The 23,791-nt window shown below is 40.9% G+C and overlaps 1 protein-coding gene across 4 annotated transcripts in view; it reads left to right on the top strand.

Annotated features, from left to right (window-relative positions):
* The window catches only part of egln1a (egl-9 family hypoxia-inducible factor 1a), a 41,464-nt gene that overhangs the window by 3,219 nt on the left and 14,454 nt on the right, over positions 1–23,791 (top strand). For 2 of the 4 annotated variants that reach the window (XR_014914376.1, XM_085428610.1), the window contains exon 2: positions 21,367–21,486. The exons of 1 other annotated variant lie outside the window; for it this stretch is intronic. Coding sequence is in view for 2 of the 3 variants with exons in the window: in XM_085428610.1 (XP_085284736.1) it covers positions 21,367–21,486 (120 nt within the window). In the remaining variant the exon portion in view is untranslated. Of the gene's footprint in view, positions 1–6,017; positions 7,392–21,366; positions 21,487–23,791 lie in introns of those variants that run through there. One more of the 4 variants, XM_085428609.1, reaches the window with a different exon arrangement.

Here is a 23,791-nt window from a genome sequence, read left to right as displayed (position 1 = left end):
TAAAATATAAATATGATATAACATAAACTTTCTGGTCATTTGGGAAAATGTAGGGTTTTTTTTTTTTTTTTTTGTATTGCTTTGTCCAAATCGTGTGTAGATTAAACATGATTTAACTGCAGAGTTAACAAACACCATATATTGGAATCAGCACATTTTTAGAATAGTTTAATAATAAGTAAACATTATGGCCTTTAAAAAGGTCAGATTTCTTACAGAAGTGTTATTAAAATCTGGTACATTGGGGGGAAAAATGGTTACAAAAGATTTAAGGTTTTATTAACAGTTATTGCATCTATGGTTGAGCCATATTACACCGTTTACGGTAATACTGGTACAATGTAAGGCAACGATAAGAAAATAAAATAGACCCTGTGCACGAGAAAATGCTAACTTCCTGGTTTGAGACCGGATGTGGGGTTGTACATTTCCGGTAGCTTTACTTTGCGGTCAATCGCTACTGCGAAGATATCCTCCAAAATCATGTCCAAAACTCGAAAATGGAAAGATCGCGTTAAGTTACAAAGAGCAGAAGGTGGGAACACTCACCACTGTTGTGTCATAAAAAATCTAATGATCAACTTTGACATTTAAAGAGTTTAGATCGATCAGTTGTTTACATCACTCAACACAAGCAGAACTGCATTACTGCAGCAGAAGACACATCATCCACATTCAGAAGCACATCTCTGTATAGTGACTGGTCTTATGATTTAAACAGGCAAATGTTCAGCATTCAAACTACAGGTGAAGAATAGTCCAACCAGATGTTTCCCCTTTATGTCGATATCAGCTAGTCAAGTACACACCTACACAGCATGTCAACAAACCGTGAAAAAAGCCACACAAAAAATGAATGATTGCTGGTAAGGGTTTCTATACATTAGTATTTACGAAGGGTATGTTGTGACTTACCTTCAAAATTACTGTGGTCCCTCGCTAATAACGCGGTTCACCTTTCACCTCGCTGTTTCGCAGATTTTTTTAGTGCAAGTTTGCATGTTGTTGTTTTTTTTTTACGTCACATTGTGTCCTGCGTCCTGATCGCTGCAGACGATCTCCTCCGTGACGTCTCTCCTGTACAGTACAGAATCGCTGCATCGATCGCTAGCAGTGTGACTCTGAAGTGCAGTACTGTATGTCCACGATGTCCACAAAACGTTTTGCACCGTCAAAAAATAAAATTGGCTACTTGATTTCACCTATCGCTAGTTATTTTTAGAACATAACACCCGCGATAAACGAGGGACAGCTGAGAAATATAACATTTAAATCCCTTTTCTCTTTTGCCCTGAGGCGCGGGGGGAAAATATCGACAAGTCGATGAACATCATTTCAAGGTTCAAGGTTCTTTATTATTTGTCACATGCATAGTTATACAAGTATAACACACAGTGAAATGTAGCCTGACATGCTCCTCGACATGTGCAAAAATTGGGGGGGGGGGGTGTTATATATATATATATATATATATATATATATAGTATATACACTGGGTGAATGTGCAGTAGTAGCAGCAAGCAGGTGAATTCTGTACATTAATATGAATAGATATCTGACTATTTTACAGGATAGACAATATAAACATATTTAAAATTAAAGGAATTGAAATGTACATTGTTCCTTGGTTTAGTGTCTGGAAGAGTCCTGTCTCAGTCAATTATAGATGATGTGAGAGGGCGGGTGTGTGTGTTTAGGGCACGGATGGCTTGGGGATAGAAGCATTTACAGATATATTGGGTAAATGCCCAAGACATCTATAGAAATGTAAATCACCGCTTGATTCATTCATTTGCTAAACTTGTTTTGGACCGTAAACAGGGCGTGAATAGGACACCGGAAACAAAGCTCCCCACAGGAGTTTCCGCACCGGAAGTAGCATATGCTAGCGTGCACAAAGTCAATTGCGATAGAATATGGGTAAAACGCGCATGCGCAGTTCCTTTGTTTTCATACGCACATGGCCAAAAAAGCATGGCGGCAACGGAGAATGAGAAGGGGGAAAGCGGATCGTTGAGTGAAACGGATGAACCAGAATTGGTTTGTAAAAATGGTGCCACTTCAGTGATGTGGAACTGGTTTGGTGTTTGTCCGTCAGATACCCACCAAAGCACTTTTTTTGTAGAACATGCAAGCGGGCCGTATTTGTCGGACTAAGGTGCTCGTAAATCTGGGAGTGATCTGGGTCCAAAACTCCGTCCGCTAAAGGTCCCAAAGTCAACACTGAGAGTTAAAAACTGTCTAAATCCTTTCATCTTTAATAAAACGAACAGCATTGATGCTTTACCAGGTGTAACAATTAAGTTTAACATCCAGCCATCCATGAAAACAGAATTTATTGCATTTAACGGAGTTAGAAGTTAGCGGAGGTTAGCTCGCTAGTTACCTAAGCATGATATAGCATGTTCTGACTGAGAGATTTCTGAGCAAATTAAAACGTACAGCTCTGCTATCACCTCCAACATAAATGAAGACAGAAAACCAAACAGCAGTGACGTTTGTAGGGTTACTGAAGTTGGGCTAGCTGGTATATAATGATGTGATCGCTAGCGACACAGCTATGTTAGCATAACATAAACAGTGAAGCTGGAGGATGAACGCTAACTTTTTTCCACTCGATAAAAGGTAACATGAAGGTTCCTGATGGTTAGAGACAAATGCAATCTCATGGCAGGATGCTGTAAACGGACCAAACTTCAGTCAGGAGAAGAACTGAGATAATCCACCCACAATAGGAGGTTAGTCATTAATATACTGCAACAACATGGGAATAGAGCAGCTGTGATAGAATACAGCATTAATGAATGAATGATACAGAAGTGGAGGAAGCAAGAAGAATGAGTTGAATAAAGTTTGATTTATCTGACTGCTTTGTTTCGCTTAATGTGCCTTATAATCCCGTGCACCTTATGGTCCGAAAAATACGTATTTGACGTTTTTATTTGGCACACTGCAGTTTAATGTTGCAAAGCACCTCTTTTTAACTTTAGTGGATATTATATTCCATTTCTACTGGAAATGCCTTTCGGTTAAACTGTCAGCAGGGAATTTGCATTTGCACTGTTAAATTTTTATATAGCTTTAATGCACATAAAAAACAGCTGCTTGTTTAAGTGAAAATAAATGGATGGGTTTTGTTGCGGTAGTAAAGTTGTGGAGTTGTATTTTGTCTTGCATTAACTATATCGTCTGTTATATCGTTTTCGCAAATTTTCAAATATATATCGTGATAAATATTTTTGGCCATATTGCCCTGCTCTAATTGGATCTAATGGTCTTTTTCTTTATGCCACTTAAATTAAATAATTTTTCCATCCAGTTAAACATTTAAAACAGAAAAATAAAAAAGTTTAAAATTCAGATTATATTTATACATTTCATCTTAGTAACTTGAAATTTCAGTTTTTCATCTAAAAAGTTTGAGTTACTAAGTTTAAATTTTGAGATAAGTTTGACTCCTACATGGCAAAATAAATAAAATTTAACAATTAAATGTCAGAAAACAGCCTTTCATAGCTCTTTGAGTTTTACAATAATTTCATTATTTGATATCCTGATCTGTAAACTTATTTTTATCTTTTTACTCTTTTGCATATAAAAACAAAGCTCCAACCTTCTGACAAGCTTTAAGCAGTTTTGAGGACTTCTTTGGTCTTTGACCTTGAGATATATTTGTCACATCTTTTTAGAGGGAAATAACAGACTATACCAGAACTGGAATTAGCGCTTAAAAATGATACACTAAGAGTTGTCCCTGATCTACATTTGTTACATCATGTTCTGTTATAACAGCCCTTGACATTTAAAGGATCTAGTGGTGAAACAGCCCACATTCGATTGAAGTCTGTGGCCTTTACTCGCTCCAGGTACTTGTTTTTATGCGCTGGCACAGCTCTAGTTGCCGTATGCTGTTATTTTTAGGTTGCTTCTCCTGTCCAGTCGGTCCCCCCTCCTCTCTCACCCTTGGCTGTTTCTTAGTAGGCCTAAATGTTTTGGAGAAAGCACATTATTTCAGGTTGTGCTGTTGATCCATGCAGCTGGTCACTCACTCACACTCTACTGAGAACTTGACTTCCTCGCCTACTGCCCTAGTTGCCTTGGCAAACACACGGCTGGACTGTGACCAGCAAATATCAGCATGACTTGCACAAATGGAAATGCTGCAAGTATCAATGGCTCAAAGGGATATGACACAATGTAAGCACAATTCGCATTGGGAGAGACAGAGGAAAAAGATTTTGCCCAAATAGTTATTAAATGGCATTGTTTCCATTTCCCCCGTTCACTTGATAACACTGTGGGAAGTTGCAGGCAGCGGGACATGTTTGTTTCTTTGCAGATCCAGCATGTTGGATGCTCTCTGATACCATTTAAACATTATCCGGAAACCTAAAGAAGTATTTAGTATTTATTTATTTATTGTCATTGTCAAGAACAATGAAATTGCGTTTGGGGCTTCCATACAACCCAAAAAAAGAAGAAAATAATAAATACCCCTTAAAACCCAAGTGTACATATTTAACCCAGTGTGACTCCAATGCAATAAGACAATCCTTAGCAATAATGTTCGTAGAAATTCAGACAAAGACCTGAGAAACATGACAAAATACAACAATGCAACCCATTCAATATTATTGTACTGTGAGATATGATATCAGATATGATAGTTATCTATTTAAGAAAGGGGGGGGGGGCAGGGGGGGGGGAAGAGAATAAAGATGTGATGCACCAATGCAGACCAGTTCATTGCTATTAAGAAGTTGGATATGGTTATTGTCCGTGAGAGGGGGGCAGAGAGTTCAGGAGCCTCACAGCCTGTGGATACAGGCTGTTGGCCAGTCTGGATGTTCTGGCCTGTATCCACAGTATTTCTGATTTCGCGCCATTACCCCGATTCATAGCGGAAGCCGGTTTTTTACTTCCGCTTGCGCTGTTGTTGACAGTTGCGGGGTTACACCTTCACTGTTGATAAAGATTTCTCTCACTGCAGTTTGTTTTACCTGGAGTAAATGGCAACACATCGAAGGTGGATACACAGTAAAGATGTTTTAAAAAGCAGCGAGGACAGTTCAGTTGCAGTGCCTCACCCGTCACTTCTCACGGAGTGGGTAGATGACATGAAACTATGGCCCGATGTTAGCTACATCGACATTATTAATTACCTTGTATTTTCCGAAGGCGTTGATGGCGAGGAATTACGTAATTACAAGAGCACCGAGGCGTATAATTACCTGCACAGCAACAAAATTGATAAAGTACTGCTCAACAAACAAGGCGACTTTATTTTTCTTAAAGCAGCTGTAGAGCCGAGCCAGAGTATTAATCAAGCGAAACACTTAGCATGGGCAATGCTAAGAGAAAGTGGAGTAGTGGAGACAGTCGGCTGTTCCTGTATCGCCGGATTAGGGAGATCATGTAGCCATGCGGCTGCTATTCTGTGGAAGGTATATCACTTATCTGGATATCACAATGTTTAAATCACTGAAACAGAAACACTGGACTGGTCAAAGGCTGTGATTAAGGAGTCACGCTACTGCCATCTAGCCAAGTATTACGTGGAGCACTGTTTACATGTGAAAGCCACTCGTTAACTTTGTGTGGGCTGTATGCTGAACAATCACATGAAGATAAAATATAAAAAAAATAAAAGACTGAACATTAAGGTCAAATTTACAAGACAAGAAAAACTATAGTTATAAGAAGTGACACAGAGTAGTATAATACATGTTTGTTTATATATATGTATATTTGTACACACACACTACTTTGAAAAAAATTAGACTGTGGATGTATATTTCTGCATCAAAAAGTAACTGACTATTAATATGAAATGGATAATATGGGTGACTTTGCCAGTGTTTATATCTGTTTTGGATATGATTCAGGTGTATTGACCCAGGGTCATATCTATAACATGCAGGACACCAACCGTGTACTGCTTTTGTTAGTGTAAACTTCCTTGTTATGTTAAATCTTGAGTATTGACAGTGAGAAAAAACTATTAATGTTTGTTACAGGTGCAGAATGCTGCGATCAGTGGAAAGACAGGGCTTGCGTGTACAGACGAGCAGCGCAGGTGGAATGCAGGGACAGCAAAGAACCTTGAACCTAAACGTCTAAGCCAGATAAACTTCAGACATCACAGGGCAGAGCAGCAGTACGATGTGAACTCCCGGACTGCAGTGACACAATCTCTCCCTAACACACCATATCACCTTACACATCAAGACTTTATTGACAGTGTTAGCAAAGCACCAGTGAAGCCACTTTTCCTCCTCAAGAACACATTAATTGGAAAGTGTTACAATGCCTCGCCATCTGCAGGTCCTCACCGCAACAGTAAAGTTGATGAGCAATTTTTTCAGCCACACCAAGCACACAGTTACAAACTAAGCTGTAATCCATGCAGGGCATTCTACCAGGCATACATTCAAGTTTCTGAAGAGCAAGCAGAACAATTACAAGAAGAAACAAAAGAGCAAAGTGCATCTGATTTGTGGCACAACTGCAGGAAAATCAGACTTACAGCAAGCTCTGCTAAAAAAGTTCCAGTACGTGCCACCACAAAAAATGACAAATTTTTATCTGAGCACATGTACCCTTCCTTTCGTGGGAATTATGAAACAAACTATGGTAAAGAAAATGAAGTTAAAGCTTGTCATCAGCTGAAAGAACAGGGTATGAACATCCTTCACATGGGTAGTGTTATCAGCATCCAGGAGCCATGGCTCTCTGCGAGTCCTGACGGGGTCATTGACTCAGATGTGCTTCTAGAAATAAAATGTCCTGTGCAGACTTATCCTTCACTCACGGAGCAGCTTACCCAGAAATGCAGCGATATCAAACTGGTAGATGGAGAACTGCAGCTGCAGAAAACTGGCAGCAGAGGCTATTACATGCAAGTGCAACTTACAATGTTTTGCACAGGGCTCAAGACTGCCACACTTGTGATCTGGACACCTACTGAGCATGTTTCATTTACAGTGCAATATGATGAAGCATTTGTAAAGGAACAAGTAAAACGCTTGAGAGGGTTTTACTTCTCATATTTCTTACCTCGACTTGTAGAGGAGTATGCAGCAGGACGGTTTCAGTTAAATGAGAGATACTTGAAGATAATGGGCAAGCTTTAATACATGTTACAACTATAAATGGGACAGTCAGACACCAACATGTCTGCAGAGTTTGGTCTCTGTCTTGTGAATGAAAGGAGACATTCAATATGAAATCTGTTAAATATTTCAATACAACTAAAATGTACGTAGTTGTAACATATGGTGGGAAATGAATGACAAACTGACAACATTAAATGTTGTGAATAGTTCTGTATTTCTGTAATCTTCCAACACAAAAAAATGTCAAGAATGCACAACTAATTATTGTAGATTTGAGAAAAACATTTTTTTTCATTTAAGAAATTTATCACATTGTGGTTGAATAAAAAAGTAATAATTGTTCAATTGATTGATTGCAATTGTTTTATATATACACATACATACATACATACATACGCACACACACACTGTATCACATAACCTTTCATCTAGAACACAAGATAAAAAAGTGAGACCTGGAATTATTTACTCTCTACATATATGTACATCAAATTTTAAAATAATTACATTACACTACGCAACTTTATGTCCTGAGTAACCATCTTAATATCCCCGAGTCCACAATTGTTCATAACATACACAATTATTGTGTATCACGAATGAGATCCTCTCTTAAGTTCACTAGAGCAGCACATATTCTCAGTATCTTGTCTACTTTAGGAGCCATGCTTATAGGAACAATTTGTGAAAGTATTTTGTAGACTTTCAAGCGTCTGATTGCTCTTTCAACATGGATTCTTACATTTGCAATCCGACGTGTGTATGTTACCTGTTCCTCAGTTAGCGGTCTACGTTTTTTTGTGAAAGCGGGTATTACTAATCTAACTTTTCTCTCAAAGAGTAAGTCTTTAATTGTAAAACCTCTATCTGCCATGACTTCATCACCAGGTTTTAGGTATGTTAATATTCCAGAGTCCATTGTGATAAATTTGTCACTACATCGGCCGCCATATGCCGCAGACACAAACATGATTAGTCCACATGGTGCAACAGCAACCAAATATTTGACTGTGTTGTGTGAATAATAATGGCTGTATGATTCCCCTCTTGAGCCCAGATTTCTGGGTTTCTGTAAAAGGGTCTCACTGCAGTCTATAATGCATGTACTATTTGGAAAGTTCTTCTTGAAGGCTTCAGGCATAGTTGCTTGAATAGTTTCTTTTGGCAGCCATGGAATTAATGGTCGGAGAACTTCCTCCAGCTTGTCTAACCAGTGTGAGATGATCTTGCTGGCCATGCTTTGTGATATATGAAACTGGCGGCTTAGGTCACCTATTACACGGTTACTCTTTAATTTCATAAGTGTCATGAGGACTTGATCTCGGACAGGCATGGTAAATTCATTGTTGTCATATCCTTCCAGTGTCGACACAAGTGTGTTAAATGTTTCTAAGGCTATCCCAGTGTACAGCAAAGCGTCTGCATCATTTTGAAGAATGAAATATGCAACTTCATCACACTGAGTCATCTTATCCTGCACATCTTTTCTGCGAGACCTGTTGCAGTATTGATGGTCTTGTTGCGAAGGATCCTCCCACTGTGTGTGGACTGAGTGCAGATGTGGCTCAGGGGGTTGTGTGGAGATGCTGGCCTGGTCTAATTCCACTGAACGTAACACTGTGGAGTCTGAATAAGACAAAAATATGATCAGATGTACAGTCAAACTGTTAGCATAAGAGAAACTGTAAAGTGTCACTTAGCTTATTATATTTGAGTGAAATTTCTCATTCTACATTTTTTCACACAAATGCAAAATCATAAATGTCAACATAAAATGTTCCTAAGTCCCCTAAAAATTTGTCACAATTTTATTCAATTAATGTGATTAGATTTTATTTTACATTCTAAAAAAAGTCACAACTGTTGGTATTTTTGCAAAGGTTGCCTTTAACTTTTTTACTTGAGTTTTCTCGACTTGAAAAAACATGTTCTTTATAAACACAAACCTAAGACTTTTACAGCCCTTGGAGCTAATCTTTTGGCATTATTATTATTATTATAAACTTTCGTTAAAATTTAGACTTTGCTGCTAATAACCAGCTAGTGCTGATACTAACGCCATTCACCATAGGCTATTATTTAGTAAAAGTAAAGAATTGCGTGTTTAAAATGCGAAACGGTGGCAAACCACATTTACACTTTCACTTACCGGGTACAGATTCTGTGTTTTTGTTCGTATTACTGGAAGCTGTCACACTCAAAGTGGTCCGAGTGAGCCTTCTTCTTTTCTTCGGTGGGGGTCGGTCATAGCCCAGATAAAGCTCCGGGTCGGGGTGTAGCTCTGTGGGCTTTTTATCGATAAAATGAAAGGAGCAAACATAAACTCTCTTTGGAGGGTGTTTGAGTCTTAAAGCTGCCAGCCACGCCAGTTTCCGATCCTCCTTCCGCGGCATAGAGTGCAGTGCGTAGGGCGGTGGGCATGGACAGGCCTTTCTAAGTTGTTGATGCTCAAGGCAAAATGTTTCTAATGCGTTTTTCAGTTTTCTTGAATTATTGTGGCAGCCGACGACAGCACACGTTGAACCCGAGCTCATCTTCGAACAGGTAAAGCCACTTATTACCGCACAAAGTAACTGATTTTGTTGTTAGCAACGACTGAACGCTGGGTCTCGCTTTGAGTAACCGGAAGTATAAAACCGGACAACGGAAGTAGTGGTCTGTCATGGCAGCCTACGTACGCTCTTACAGAAACCTGTGGATAGACCTGTACCTTCTCCCTGAGGGCAGCAGATGGAAAAGGTGGCGCGCAGGGTGATGTTGGTCCCGCAGGATACTGTGCACCCTCCTCAGACAGCGAGTGGGGAAGCTTGTAGCAGCAACATAATTGTCCTGTTACTGACTTATTTCACGCTACTGTTAGTCTGTCTTACATGATAAAAGAATAGCCAGCTAAGCTAAGGCTCCATTATAAACACCCTTACTGCTACTTTTCAAAGTTGACATTATTAAAGTTATGCCGATCACATGAAACATGATAGCCGTGTTAAGCATGCTGAAATATGACTCAGTACTGAATTTAAACACTGTACATACTGTAATGAGGTCCCACAGCAGCTTAAGTTTTCAAATATAATGCAGCCCAATACACACAAGGGAGATGTTGCTCCTGGTTTTTTTGGTCCTTTTTTTCATATCATAGGGCGCTGCAAGGCTGCACATATCCGGTTGTTCAGTCTGACGTCACTAGCCGTGTCTGGGTCTAAACTCCGCTGCAGGTCCATATATCAAACGATCACTGTGGCATTACTGAGAGTTGAAAAACTGTCTAAAGTCTTTCATCTTTAATAAAATGATCAGCGATCTGCTCTACCAGGTGTAACAATTGAGTTTAACATCCAGGCATCCATGAAAACGGAATTTATGACATTTAACGGAGTTAGAAGTTAGCAGGGAGTTAGCTCGCTAGCTTCTATCTAAATACATTATAGCATGTCCTGACTGCGGGGTTTTGGAAACAAATTAAAACGTACAGCTCTGTTATCACTTCCAGCATAAATGAAGACAGAAAACTAAACAGCAGTGACGTTTGTAGGGTTACTGAAGTTGAGCTACCTGCTATATAATGATGTGCTACGTGACCGCTAGCGACACAGCTATGTTAGCATAATATAAACAAGCTAACTTTTTTTTCCACTCGATAAAAGTTAACGTGAGTGTTTTCGGTGGTCAGGAACAAATGTAATCGCATGGCAGGGTGCTGTAAAAGGACCAAACTTCAGCCAGGAGAACAACTGAGATAATCCATCCACAATACGAAGTTAGTCATTCATATACTGCTGCATGGGCCGGGCTGTAGTTACATCCTAAGGTTTTAAAAACTGAGCTTAAATAAATGATTAGCGGTAATAAAAGCCGAGGGAGGTCAACAGTGATCACTGACTGTTTTAGGAGCTTTTTGAGATCAAATAGAAGAAAATGCATAACATTAAACATGTTAACAACACAAAAGCCATATTAAACGCAGACTACTTTAGACCCGGAAGTAGGATTCGTCGCGTCATCACTGAACAACCGGATATGGATTCCAGCTGCATTACTGTCTCAAACATGACTCTTTATTGTGAAAAACAACGGGTCAGCTGTGGGAAAAAAACATCCCCCTGTAACATAAGTGTAGGCAAGACCTAGAGACAACAACAAACAAACAGTTTTCTGGGCTTTCTTTCTTTTAGTGCTTCCGTATGCGATAATTTTAAAAGTTGTTTCAGCAAGGAATACAAACCAGAGACATCCCATTGATATAATTTAAATGTGTGCATTTGCAGGTTTTGTTAGTCTTAGTTGTCTGTAAATGCATTGAAGTCTGGTAATAGACTGTTAGATTAAAGATAAACATTTAAAGATGTTGTTCTTGCTTTTTATAATGTCTTTGGGCACTAATTGATTCATCAAGAATACATTTGTAAATTGTCAAGAAAAGGACGACTTTAAGGAAGTTTAATTGAAAAGCTGTTACTGTCGTAGACTGTGAGCATGTAATACGGTATGCGGTATTGCGATTTTCCGTTGTTTTTTTCAAAATCTTTTCCTCATGCTATGAAATCATCTTGTCAATTCATTCATTTCAAAGCAGTTCAACTTAAACAGGACAGAACTGGACAGACCCCTTCCTTATCAACAGAGTTTGATAACAGTGTTTTGACGTTGTTGGCAGTTATTTGCTTTTGTCATTTGTTCTGTCACAGAGCAACGTGTGGACATGTGCTTTCAGAAGGAAGTTGACCGTTGACCTAAATCTTAAAGCTCTACAGAGCGAGTAGACAAGAGGAAGTCATGTGACAGTGGTCCTCTGAGCGCTGGGGACAGCTATACGTTATGCTAAAGGCTCCACGAGCTGCTCATTCCGTCCGCCTACAGTACCAGCTTGACTTAAGTGCAGCACATTTCATGCCTGGTTTTATCCTGCTTATTGTTTAACCATCTCACTGTTGACCAGAAATAGTCTAGGAAGTATTCAGCGCTCAGGCTCACCCATCACTTTGGGGTCCTTAGGGACTAGTAAAGCGCTATATAAATACAGGCCATCATGGTCACGTATCCCCTCTCAAAGCCTGTAATTCATCTGTGGATTTCTTCAAATGCTCATGATACCATTCTTTTATTTAAAACCATAATGTGGTCTAAGCCGTGTAGAGTGATTTCTAAATCAGTGTGACATACCAGAGAGAGGGATGAATGCATCTAATTTAATCCAGCATTTGTTACAGTGTCGTTTTCTTGAATAAGTGCTCATCGGTTAAAATGAAGCTGTTAAAATATACATTTTATTAAAGCTTAAAGCGCACATCCATCCTTCTGTTTCCTATCACAGCTGTCTAAGAGCAACACCTGGCCACGATCCAGGTGGAGCCCTGAGAAAGAGCTCTTTGTTTTTTACTACTTGCAACCGTGGGCTTGAAGACAGGAAGGATTTATGGTGGGTGGAGGGTGATAGTAATGGTGGTTTTAAAAAAACAAATTAAAGCATAATTAGAATTTTTTTCTTTTAAATAGAGAAAGACAGTCTCAGGGGATCACAAGCTAATGTATTCCAAGCCCGGATAAACAGGATGGTTGCGTTCAGGAAGGGCATCTGGCATAATTTCAGTGCCATATCAAACATGAACATCCATCCACTGATGAACATATTTTTGCAAATTAGATACTTTAATAATTATAATTGCCTCTTTGCAACAGTAAATGAAGGCTTCGGCTGTTATTTAAGTCATGTTTAATATAGATGTAGATTTCACTTTGTCTTTTACTTAGAAAGCCAATTTCTTAACTCATATCTTGACATGTTCAACTGTAACATATCAACATGCTGCATCACCCAGTTTCAGAATGAGTTCACATGGCTCTCACACAGTTGATGGAGTGGATGGAGCCATCAGAGGTCAGATACAAATATCTGCTCTGTTGGTTTTTGGGCTGTTCGATATAACGATATATATCGGATGACGATATAAAAACGTCTATCGTTTCATTTTACGCAATCGTTTGTTTCGTGGTGTCGCAAAATAGACTGTTTACGGCAATATTTTTTCATTGTTTTGATGGTCACTGTAGTGGCTATGTTAATTAGTTAAAGTTCTCTCTTTCTCTTATATTTTATATAACCACACTACAGACAGACAAGCGTTTGTTTTTATGCGTTGTCGTTAGCAACAACGACGGTAAAACCACCGCGTGTCCGCTTGTTCCACATAAACCTTTCACAATAAAGCTCAAGATCCTGTTGAGACTTTTCAAAATAAACTGAATCACGTGAAAGATGCAGAGTGTTTACGGATGAGAAGCAAAAAAGAGCCGTCATGTGCTAAAAAATAAACCTTAGACTCAAACGTTAGAACAGGCTTTTCCCTGCAGCACGCCGTGTAATAAACACAAAGAAAACGGCGGGCGTTACAACTTATGTCTAAAAATGTATCATTTCAGGCAGTGGTTAAAACACTCGACTCCAGCTACACGATGCCCAGCTGTCGAGCTGCCTAAGATTCACAGAATTTACAGAAAATGTTACATTTTTGGGATTTATATCGTTATCGGACGATAGATGTCTTAATATCGGGATATGAGATTTTGGTCATATCGCACAGCCCTAGTTGGTTTTCATTGAATATGAGTCAAGGCTCTTGAACTCTGTGAAAAATCATAATGATTTTAGTCAATATTGCAATTGTGATTATTTAATAGAATTATTAACTTAAACATCAAGTTATTGAGATTAAATCTTTTTTCTGGGGGATTTCCTTAATAAGCCGGTCGTGCACCTCTCGGTTTTTGTAACCTGTCGCGTTTTGCTGCCACAGCTGGGTTGAAGACTCAAGTGTTCAATCATGTCAGTTTTTTATCACCATTTTAAGGATATTTTGATACAGAAGATTAGAGGGTCACTGATTGCACATGTTTTATTATATCAGCTCTGATGTGATAGTATTGTCTGAGTGGAAACGCCTTTCGTTGAGGAGAAGACCGCAGCGGCTGTCTGCGCCTTAACGGCAAGCATAAATAGACGTGGCTTTAAAAGCCATTAACAGCGGTGCACGAAGCGATCAACATGGTGGGTACACTGGGCCCTTTAGTAGACACTCACAGCAACCATGGGTGAACAACAAGGCGCTGAAGCTGACAGTTTTACTTTCTCTAGATAAATCTTGTTGACCGAAGGCTCTCTTTTAGTCCTCGTGGCTGGAGCTGCACTAAACAGTGAGTGAGCTTGAGATTTAAAGGGAAAGGGTGGGCTCGATTTATGACACAAGAAAAAGCGAGAGCTTTATAGCAAAAATGAATAGTAATAAAGAAAAGTTATCCTTTTTTCCCCCTGTTGGTTTTATAACTCAGTTAATTCCACTAAAATGAATAGACACAGACTGACTGACTGCAGGGCAGTTTTGGTCTGTCACTGGATCCCAGACCTGAGTTTACTCCGGGTGAAACTTAAAGCAGCTCACAGAGACCAGCATATGCATTTATCTTTAGTTCGTCAGCGGGAGAGTGTGCTGAGATATACAGCGCTTTCAAGTTTAAACAATTCCTCTCAGAATATTTGCGTTTGTGTTTCCACCGCAACATGTGGAGGTTAAAGGGTAGTGTTGCTGCTGCATACGTCCCTCAATTGTTCACAGCCTGCCATAAAGAAGAAAAGAGTAAACTGGGCCATTACTTTAAACAAGGATTTCCTCTGAGGCAGCACCACTCTCGGACAGATAAAGCAGTGAGCTATCCTGGGCCAAAACCCAAACTGCCGTGGTTCCCACACTCCTCTGTGCTACAAGGTCTCCATCCCAACTGTTTGTACTCATGTTTGGATAAGCATCTCTTATGTGAAGTGAGCGGACTCCTTGCAGCTTTTCCATTTTTCTCCACCCCAGTTCAAGGCTCACATCCTGAGTTATGTGTCGACACAGGGTGAAAGTTCCCTAATGTCATGTGTAGATGCATTTGTTTCACAGGTCTGTTTTAAGCAACTGTCCTTTATGTTTAAAGCTGTAATCAGTTTTTAGTTTGAGGACATGTTCTGGTAAATGTATGCCATTCTGCTGAATTTCTTAGTTATTTCCTTCTTTCTATATAGGAGCCCTTTAAATGTTTGCATTAGCATTTCTTTTACCCGACAATGTTTAAGGTACCATAGCTTAGTTAATGTTTGAGCTACAAAAAACAACTTGGGTTTATTCTCTCATTTCCCACTGAAACGTTAATCCCATATATATATATATATATATATAGGCTGGGGTCTATCACACCAGGCAAGACCCCAGGTGCAGGCTGTGTAAAGATGCCCCAGAGACAATCCAGCACATAACAGCAGGGTGCAAGATGCTAGCAGGCAAGGCATACATGGAACGCCATAACCAAGTGGCCGGCATAGTGTACAGGAACATCTGTGCCGAGTATAACCTGGAAGTCCCGAGGTCAAAATGGGAGATGCCCCCAAGGGTGGTGGAGAATGACCGAGCTAAGATCCTGTGGGACTTCCAGATACAGACGGACAAAATGGTGGTGGCTAACCAACCGGACATAGTGGTGGTAGACAAACAGAAGAAGACGGCCGTAGTGATCGATGTAGCGGTTCCGAATGACAGCAATATCAGGAAGAAGGAACACGAGAAGCTGGAGAAATACCAAGGGCTCAGAGAAGAGCTCGAGAGGATGTGGAGGGTGAAGGTAACGGTGGTCCCCGTGGTAATCGGAGCACTAGGTGCGGTGACTCCCAAGCTAGGCGAGTGGCTCCAGCAGATCCCAGGAACAACATCGGAGATCTCTGTCCAGAAGAGCGCAGTCCTGGGAACAGCTAAGATACTGCGCAGGACCCTCAAGCTCCCAGGCCTCTGGTAGAGGACCCGAGCTTGAAGGATAAACCGCCCGCAGGGGCGTGCTGGGTGTTTTTTAAATTTTATATTTATTAGGGGTGCAACAATACTCGTATCGATATTGAACCGTTCGATACAGTGCTTTCAGTTCGGTACGCATATGTATGAACAATACAAAATACATTTTTAATTTATTTTATCAACTTTCCTTCTGACGATGCTGTCTGTGTTGAGTGCTCAGTGGATCTGCGCTCGACAGTGCAGCCTAGGCGGAGTGGTCAAACGCAGATTCACTGAGCGCAGGGCAAGCTAGCGAGACAGAAGTTAAGCTCTCCTTGCAACATGGCAAATTGAACCTCCCCTACCCTCATTCAGATCTGGCGTTTGGATGTGATGTATGACCCTGAAGGTAAGCGCATCATGGACTAAAGTAAAACAGTATGTTGTATGTGCCATGCAATGCTCAATTACATGGGTGGGAGCTAGTGTGTTAGCGCAGTTAGCTCGTTAACGTGTTGCACGGGGTGATCCGGTAGCTCGTTAACGGAGATTTGCCGTGTTGTGGCCTTAACGTCATTTCGACGAGATTAACGCTGACAGCACTAGTGGGAACACAACGAATATGACTGCACATTTACTCCGACATCATCCTAGTGCAAAGACAAGTGGAAGCAGACAAAAACAACAAGCACGCATGCACCAAACTTTACCCGAGTCATTTAGACAGCCGTTAGCACATGATTCTCCTTATGGGGACCTGATATGTTTAATATGCTGCTGAGAATATAGCCCAGAAGAAGCGTATAGTATAGCTTTTATTTTGGAAAGAGCCATTTCTCTGTAATAAACTCTCTTTTCCAAAGATGAGTGATTCCTCAATCAGATACAGGGCTCGCAAAATCGCCTGCTCTACGTCCTGGGGCTAGCGATTTTTTCCAGTCGGGCTACCAAAATCTATCTCTGCCCTGCCCGTCGGCCTATCATAGGAAGGAAAAATATATGTCAATGCTTTTGCATTCTTTCGGAAATGTAGCTGGGTAATTATGTCATTGGCATCGGTGAGCCACTGTCAATATGTGACATATTGAAATCGCGTTTGAATTTGCGCTTGTTTTTTGCTTTCACTTTGCAATCGCGCGAACTGTGTATAGAGAGCGACAGCACTGATTGGTGAGTGATGATAATTTGCGCACCAATTCCTCTGACATCGTTAGCTTACTATGCAAACATGATAAGTGAAATCTCCCGCAGCAAGCTCAAACATGTGCAGAGAATCGCTGAGCGTTATGTGTGTGTGTGTAAAAGCAGCAGGATACATATTGTAGCGGGTCAGGGCTGTTCGGGGTTCTGTTTGTACAGTTATGTTTTGTTTATGTTGCCATAGTGACGGGTGACGCCCTCTCACTGCGACGGTGTGTCCTTCCGGGGTCAGAGGGCGCCCTGTGTGTTGTTGTTGCTGTGCGGTTGCCGCGCTGAGCAGTTAGCTAGCGGCAGTGTTCTTCTGCAGATGTCAATAAACGGCTGTGCTCCCTGGCTAGCTCACGGGAAGCAAGACCAAACGACACCTCCGTCTCCTCGTTGTCTGAGCTCGCCACATTGGTGTCAGAAGTGGGATGATGGTGGCACCCCATGTTCTGACCCGAGTGACTTTTCCCCCGCCGGTCGTGACCGGCCGGTGCGCCAAAAGAAGGCACCTGGACATTTGCAGGACTTTGTGTGGGGTAATGGGGTCGTCGGGGACGACTGACCCCTTAGGTGGGGGCTATGTAGCGGGTCAGGGCTGTTCGGGGTTCTGTTTGTACAGTTATGTTTTGTTTATGTTGCCATAGTGACGGGTGACGCCCTCTCACTGCGACGGTGTGTCCTTCCGGGGTCAGAGGGCGCCCTGTGTGTTGTTGTTGTTGTTGCTGTGCTGTTGCCGCGCTGAGCAGTTAGCTAGCGGCAGTGTTCTTCTGCAGATGTCAATAAACGGCTGTGCTCCCTGGCTAGCTCACGGGAAGCAAGACCAAACGACACTTCGTCTCCTCCTTGTCTGAGCTCGCCACAATATTTTAGTTCTGCTGAGCCAAATAAGACAGGTCAGGGTGAAGAAGTGACAGCCAAAGAAAAGCTTACCACAAAACGGAAAAGTTATGACAAATCAGACGATAAGGCAAAAAGAAAGTGCAGCTTTATGGTTTCATGGACAAACGAATTTCTGTGGCTGCAGTATGACGAGCTGTATATCCGGGGCTGCACATAAGTGGTCCGCAGGTGCGCATTCGCTGTCAAAATAAAAAACGGGCACAAGATAAGAAGTTGCAACGCCTGTTTGCGTACATAAGATTTTCAGGAGGAGGACAGACATTTGTTTAGAACTCTTAAAGATGTCGAAGAAGCAAGCTCCTTTAAGCAATTACTGTGATGTTCCTCCACCTCCAAACAAATGTCAGAAGGAGTCCAAACCACAAAAGAAGCACGTATTCTCGGAAAAGTAGTTGCAGGAGGTGAGCTGGCTTCAAACAAATGATGAACGCACAGAGATGTGGTGCGGAATGTGCCGTGAAAATTTAATAAATGACAAATTAAAAAGGCATGAACATTTTTTTTTGTATCGAAAAAATGTCGAACTGTGACACCAAAGTATCGAACCGAACCGTGAATTTTGTGTATTGTTGCACCCCTAATATATATATACACACACACACACACACACTAGTCTGGAAAAATTCATAATGCTAGTTTCCAGTCTAAAAGTACCAGATAAGTAACCCTTCAATTATTAGCTTTTATTATGCAACATTTGAAAGCATGTGCTGCAGCAGCAGTGTTTGAGTACCAGGCTTTATTTGTTATGTTCTCGGCCATTATCAAAGACCCATTTATTTAATTGACTGCTGTTTTTTGTTTTGGTTTTTTCAATCAAGGAAGTGCATGGTTTGGTACTAGTTGCAGGTTGTGCGTGTTTGTAATGTCAATTATTTTCATGCTCTTTTAATATCCATCTGTGAAATGAAGCCTTCCTTTCCTGTGGCCTCAGCGACAGCCTCTGAGCTTTCTTCTGTGACCTCCTCTCGCTCTCTGCCTGTGAATGCCCATCGGCTTCAGAAGCCATGCCTATGGAATGTAAACAAACAACACCAAGAGTAAGGTCAGCCTCCTAATGAGGGCCGCGGAGGAATGCGGAAGAATAAGTGGCTAAAGGAAGGGAAGCTCAAATAGGTATAGAGGTTAGGGGTGAAGAGAGTGAGGAAACAAGTGTGTTAAAAATAGCTTTCATTTGAAAACATTTACTCCTGTCCCCACTATATCAGCAGTAACTCTGTTAGACAAAGGGAATGGAATTATGGGCTACCTGAGTTTAGTAGGACATGTTTTTTATTGTGGGAAATATGATTTTTTTTTTCCCTTCCCAACTATTATTATTATTATTATTATTTATATAGTTGTTATTATTTTAATACAGATTCTAACACGCCGAGGCTGTCTGGATTTTGCATTTTTGTAAATGTTTTAGCTAAAACATCTTATTCTCTTAGGATTTTTGTTTTTGTATAGACCAGCAATCCATATAGGTTTAGCTGTTATGCATGTCATGTTTTTTTTGTAACAAGAATAATCACAAACCGCTCTTGCATTTGTTATATAGCATGTGCTGATGTCAAGCTTTCCTGGATCTGATGAAGCATTAGAACGTTTCTACAGCTGTCTATTTGAGGGAATTGTAAGCTAAAATGCCGCGTCGGGAGTTTTGCAGAGCGCCTAGGCTCTTGCACCTCGGCTCAGCAGACGCACAAACACACACACACACACACACACACACACACACACACACACACACACACATCTCCTAGCAGCCGCTGTTTACCCATCTCCAGCCTTGCAGCGCAAGCCCAGCAGTTGAGGGTGGGAGGGGTGACATTGCCGAGGATCAGCCAGCCCTCCTCACGATCTGCACGTAGCACAACCATTAAAATACTGCAGCCTCTGGAGGGAGGCCAAGAGTCAAAGTTCACTCAGTTCACTCTTGTCTTCTTCTCCAGCCCCACCCCTATGCTTTCTCTGTCTGTGCCCCTCTACCTCTTTCTCTGCCACACACAGACTCACACAAAGAAAGAAAACATACTGGATTGCGACTTACTTACAGGAAGCGCTTTGTCAGTTCGTACCCCCCCCCCATCCCCCAACCCAGCACCTGTTCTTGTTAAACCCACCCCATTTATATTTAAAAAAAAAAAAAGATAAAATCCATGCAGCCAGAGCTACCTCCCCCATCTTTATGTCAGATTTTTTGTTGTTTTTCAGCTTTAAAGGCCCTGATAATGTGCATTCCAGCGGTAACCTGCATCACACAAAACATGTGAACACAATGTGGACTGACGCAAGTAACTGTGATCAGACATGTAGAGTAAGAAGATGCCGACGTGGGTCTGATGTCATTTTATTTTAATGCTCTCACTATGGCGTTAAAAGGCTTTGCACGCAAAGATTTACAATTTTTCTGTGGTGCAGTGAAATAATCATGAAATTTGTGCTTGTAAATGTACCTGTTCAACTCCCGGATGTTCATTTTGAATCCCAGCACCTTCAGTCTTTTCTTTGTTGAAAGGGTAGCTTTAACTTCTAAATGTGCTAGCATAGATGCTCTATAATATTTTACAGGGTAGAAACCCCGAGGAAGAAGTTTAGTCTACACTGAGTGTTTATAATAATGTTGCTATGGTTTATGTTGATGCAAGTTCTTGAAAGAATGTGGATGAACTTGCCTTTGTCTGTCATATCGCTGCTTAGACACTGCTTAGCATGAGGGCTTATTCCACCCTGTGTGCACGTTCACCACTCATCTGAAAAGAAAACACACGCTGTTTGGTGTTCAAGTGTCAGCTGTAATTTCCAGTGCAAAAGCTCTGAGATGTCTGAGAAATCTCTACTGTTAAAGAAAACACATTTTTCTGTATCACAGTCCTCGGGGTGGTGTGCAAATCACCGCTTGTGTGCGTCTTATTCCTGAAGGGCATTCGAAGGAGCGGGCGTGCTCCCTCGATGTTTACACCGAGAAGTTTACAAGAGCTCGTGGAGGTTCACTGCCAACACCCAAGCAGATCATGCAAGTCTTAGTAGAGCAGGAAGAGACGAGGGGAAGTTGCAGCATGATATCTCCGGTTTATTTTCCTTGCCAGTTTAAAGTTTATAACGAGGCAGCTGTGTTTTAGGCAGCTTGTGCCTTGTGTCAGTCCTGGTGCAGGTGAGGCAGTGCTACAGTCAGACTGCGGCGAGGCTTTCTGCTGCTTCCACATCACGAGCCAGCAAATGCAGTTCAAGCTCCTTTGCTCCCGTTCCTCCCTTCTTTCTTGTCCTTGCAGTACAGCTTTTGTTTGACACATGAGCTGTAGAGACTGAATGCCTACATTTCTGCTGTTGTCACTGCATATCTGTTTTTACTAATCAGGGTTTTTTTTTCATGTTCCTCTCTTCAGGCAATGGTGGCATGTTACCCCGGAAACGGGACAGGATATGTGCGCCATGTGGATAACCCTAACGGCGATGGACGGTGTGTCACATGCATATATTACCTTAATAGAGATTGGAATGCCAAGGTATGGTAGTGATGTGTAGAGAACCTTCTTGTTATCACCATTTGATTCAAGAGTGATTTGAAATTAGAGCCCTACCGATACCCGGCCGTTATTGGTCTGCCGCAGATCTTTAACGAGTTTGAGCAATACTGGAAGGTTGATTTTAAGAAAGCAACCCCATCGTTTTGAGTTATTTTACATTATATTTTTTGTTTTAATTTCAATGACTCCTGTATTGGTCGGGCTCTATTTGAAATTATTTGTAAAATAATCATCAAAACAAAGTCATCTGTCATGTGTTTGTGTGTCAGGTCTTCATAACTTCTGACTTCCTGCCACAAGCATTTGACCAGTCAGTGCAGTTGTGGTGTGTGTGTGTGTGTGGCACTGTTGTCACCCTCCACCCTGCTTTATTCCATACACCACACCCGTACAGAGTTCATGATAGTGGTTACGTGTAGGTAAATGCTGTGTGGCCACTCTCCCTTTTTCATATTTCCCATTAAAATGCAGAGAAGGAAAAACACCCCATACTACCTTCCACGTTTCTTTGTTGTTGTTGTTTTATTACAGGAATTTTCATATAGTGGTCAAATTAATTGAACTTTGTGTCATACAGTACTTAAAATATATCCACAGGAATTCAGTATTATCCTAACTTTATTTTTAGATGTCCTGCTAGTAAGTTGAACTGCCTTTCACCTTTACAATTGCCTATTTCATTGAAGGTCTTAGAAATGTTGTCTTGAGATTTTTGTGCATATCAACAAGATAACGTCATGTACTTACTGCAGATTTGCGGAGAGCTCTTTCATGGTTTGATCCTCCTCATCCACCACATATCAAAGCTGCTCTGTTCAGTTGCTGACTGTAGAGGCCATTTGGGGACAGGGAATTCAGTGTTACTTACAAGAAACCAGTCTGAGATTATATAATATATATGACATTAGAGCATATGACCAAAAATATTTATCATGATATACATTTGAAAATTTGTGATAACGATATAACTGACGATATAATTGACACTAGACAAATTATTTTCAACTCCACAACTTTATTAGTGCAAACAAAAAACCATCAATGTATTTTCACTTAAACAAGCAGCTGTTTTTTATGTGCATTAAAGTTATATAAAAATTTAACAGTGCAAATGCAAATTCCTTGCTGACAATTTAACCAAAAGGCATTTCCAGTGGAAATTGGCCAACATATCCTCAGCATAACCATGTATAATATCCACAAAACTTAAAAAGAGGTTATACACACACAATAATAATAATAATAATAATATTATGTTGAAGCGCAGTACGTATCACTCCGCGAGGCTCCTGCCTACAATAGCCGTAATACTCCGACAATCCATCAAGCGGTGCGGGTTCGTAGCTTAGCAAAGTCGTACTAAAACATTTGACTGATTTGCTAACGCCGTGTACCACATAAAGGTCAGTAAACACAACCAGAATTCATACATAAGGCCCATGGGATTATAAGGGGTACTGTCGATTTTCAGAAAAATCAAAGGATTGGTTTTAAGTGTGCCGTATTTTCCAAAAAACATGGTAATAACGACGGCCCTCTAGCATGCTCTACCAAAAATAGTGCTTTGGTGTGTGTCTGACGGACGAAAGCTAAACCAGTTCCACATCACTGAAGTTGCAGCATTTTTACAAACCAATTCTGGTTCATCCGTTTCATTCAACGATCCGCTTTCGTCCTTCTCATTCTGCGTCGTCGCCATGCTTTTTCCGCCATGTGCGTATGAAAACAAAGGCACTGCGCATGTGCGTTTTACCCATATTCTATCGTGATATTTCGTTTTCTTATCGTTGCCCATTATACCGGTATTACCGTGAATAGTATGATATGGCCCAGCTCAATATGACATCAACATCAGGAGATGGGTACACTGGTCACAGAGTGAAGGGCATGGTCAAAAAATATTCAGGTAGGTCATGACATTTAAATGAAGCTCAGCTGGTATTAAAGGGGACAAAAGGGTGTGACATGAAACTGCCTCCCACACCATTACACCCCCTCTTTGAATCTGCTGCTGGAGCTCATCTGCTTTAAGGCTGACGTGTTGCGTGTTCAGTGTGATGTAACAGATGTGTGATGTAATGGGTGGTTATTTGAGTTACTCGTTCTGTCAGTTCAACCCAGTCTAGCTGTTCTTCTATGACCTTTGCCATCACAAGGCATTTTTTATTCATTTAACTGGATCATTTTTCCTTCCAGACGTTTCAGTAAAGCCTAAAGTTGTGCATGCAAGTGTAAGTAGATCCTCTTGGCAATATGCATTTAACTGCAATGTGCTTCAAGAGTT

This window comes from Rhamphochromis longiceps, linkage group LG13 (genome assembly GCF_057381845.1).
Source record: "Rhamphochromis longiceps isolate RC_006_pf linkage group LG13, R_longiceps_female_GT1.1, whole genome shotgun sequence".
Lineage (NCBI taxonomy): Eukaryota > Metazoa > Chordata > Actinopteri > Cichliformes > Cichlidae > Rhamphochromis > Rhamphochromis longiceps.
This window is presented reverse-complemented; position numbering and strand designations above follow the sequence as displayed.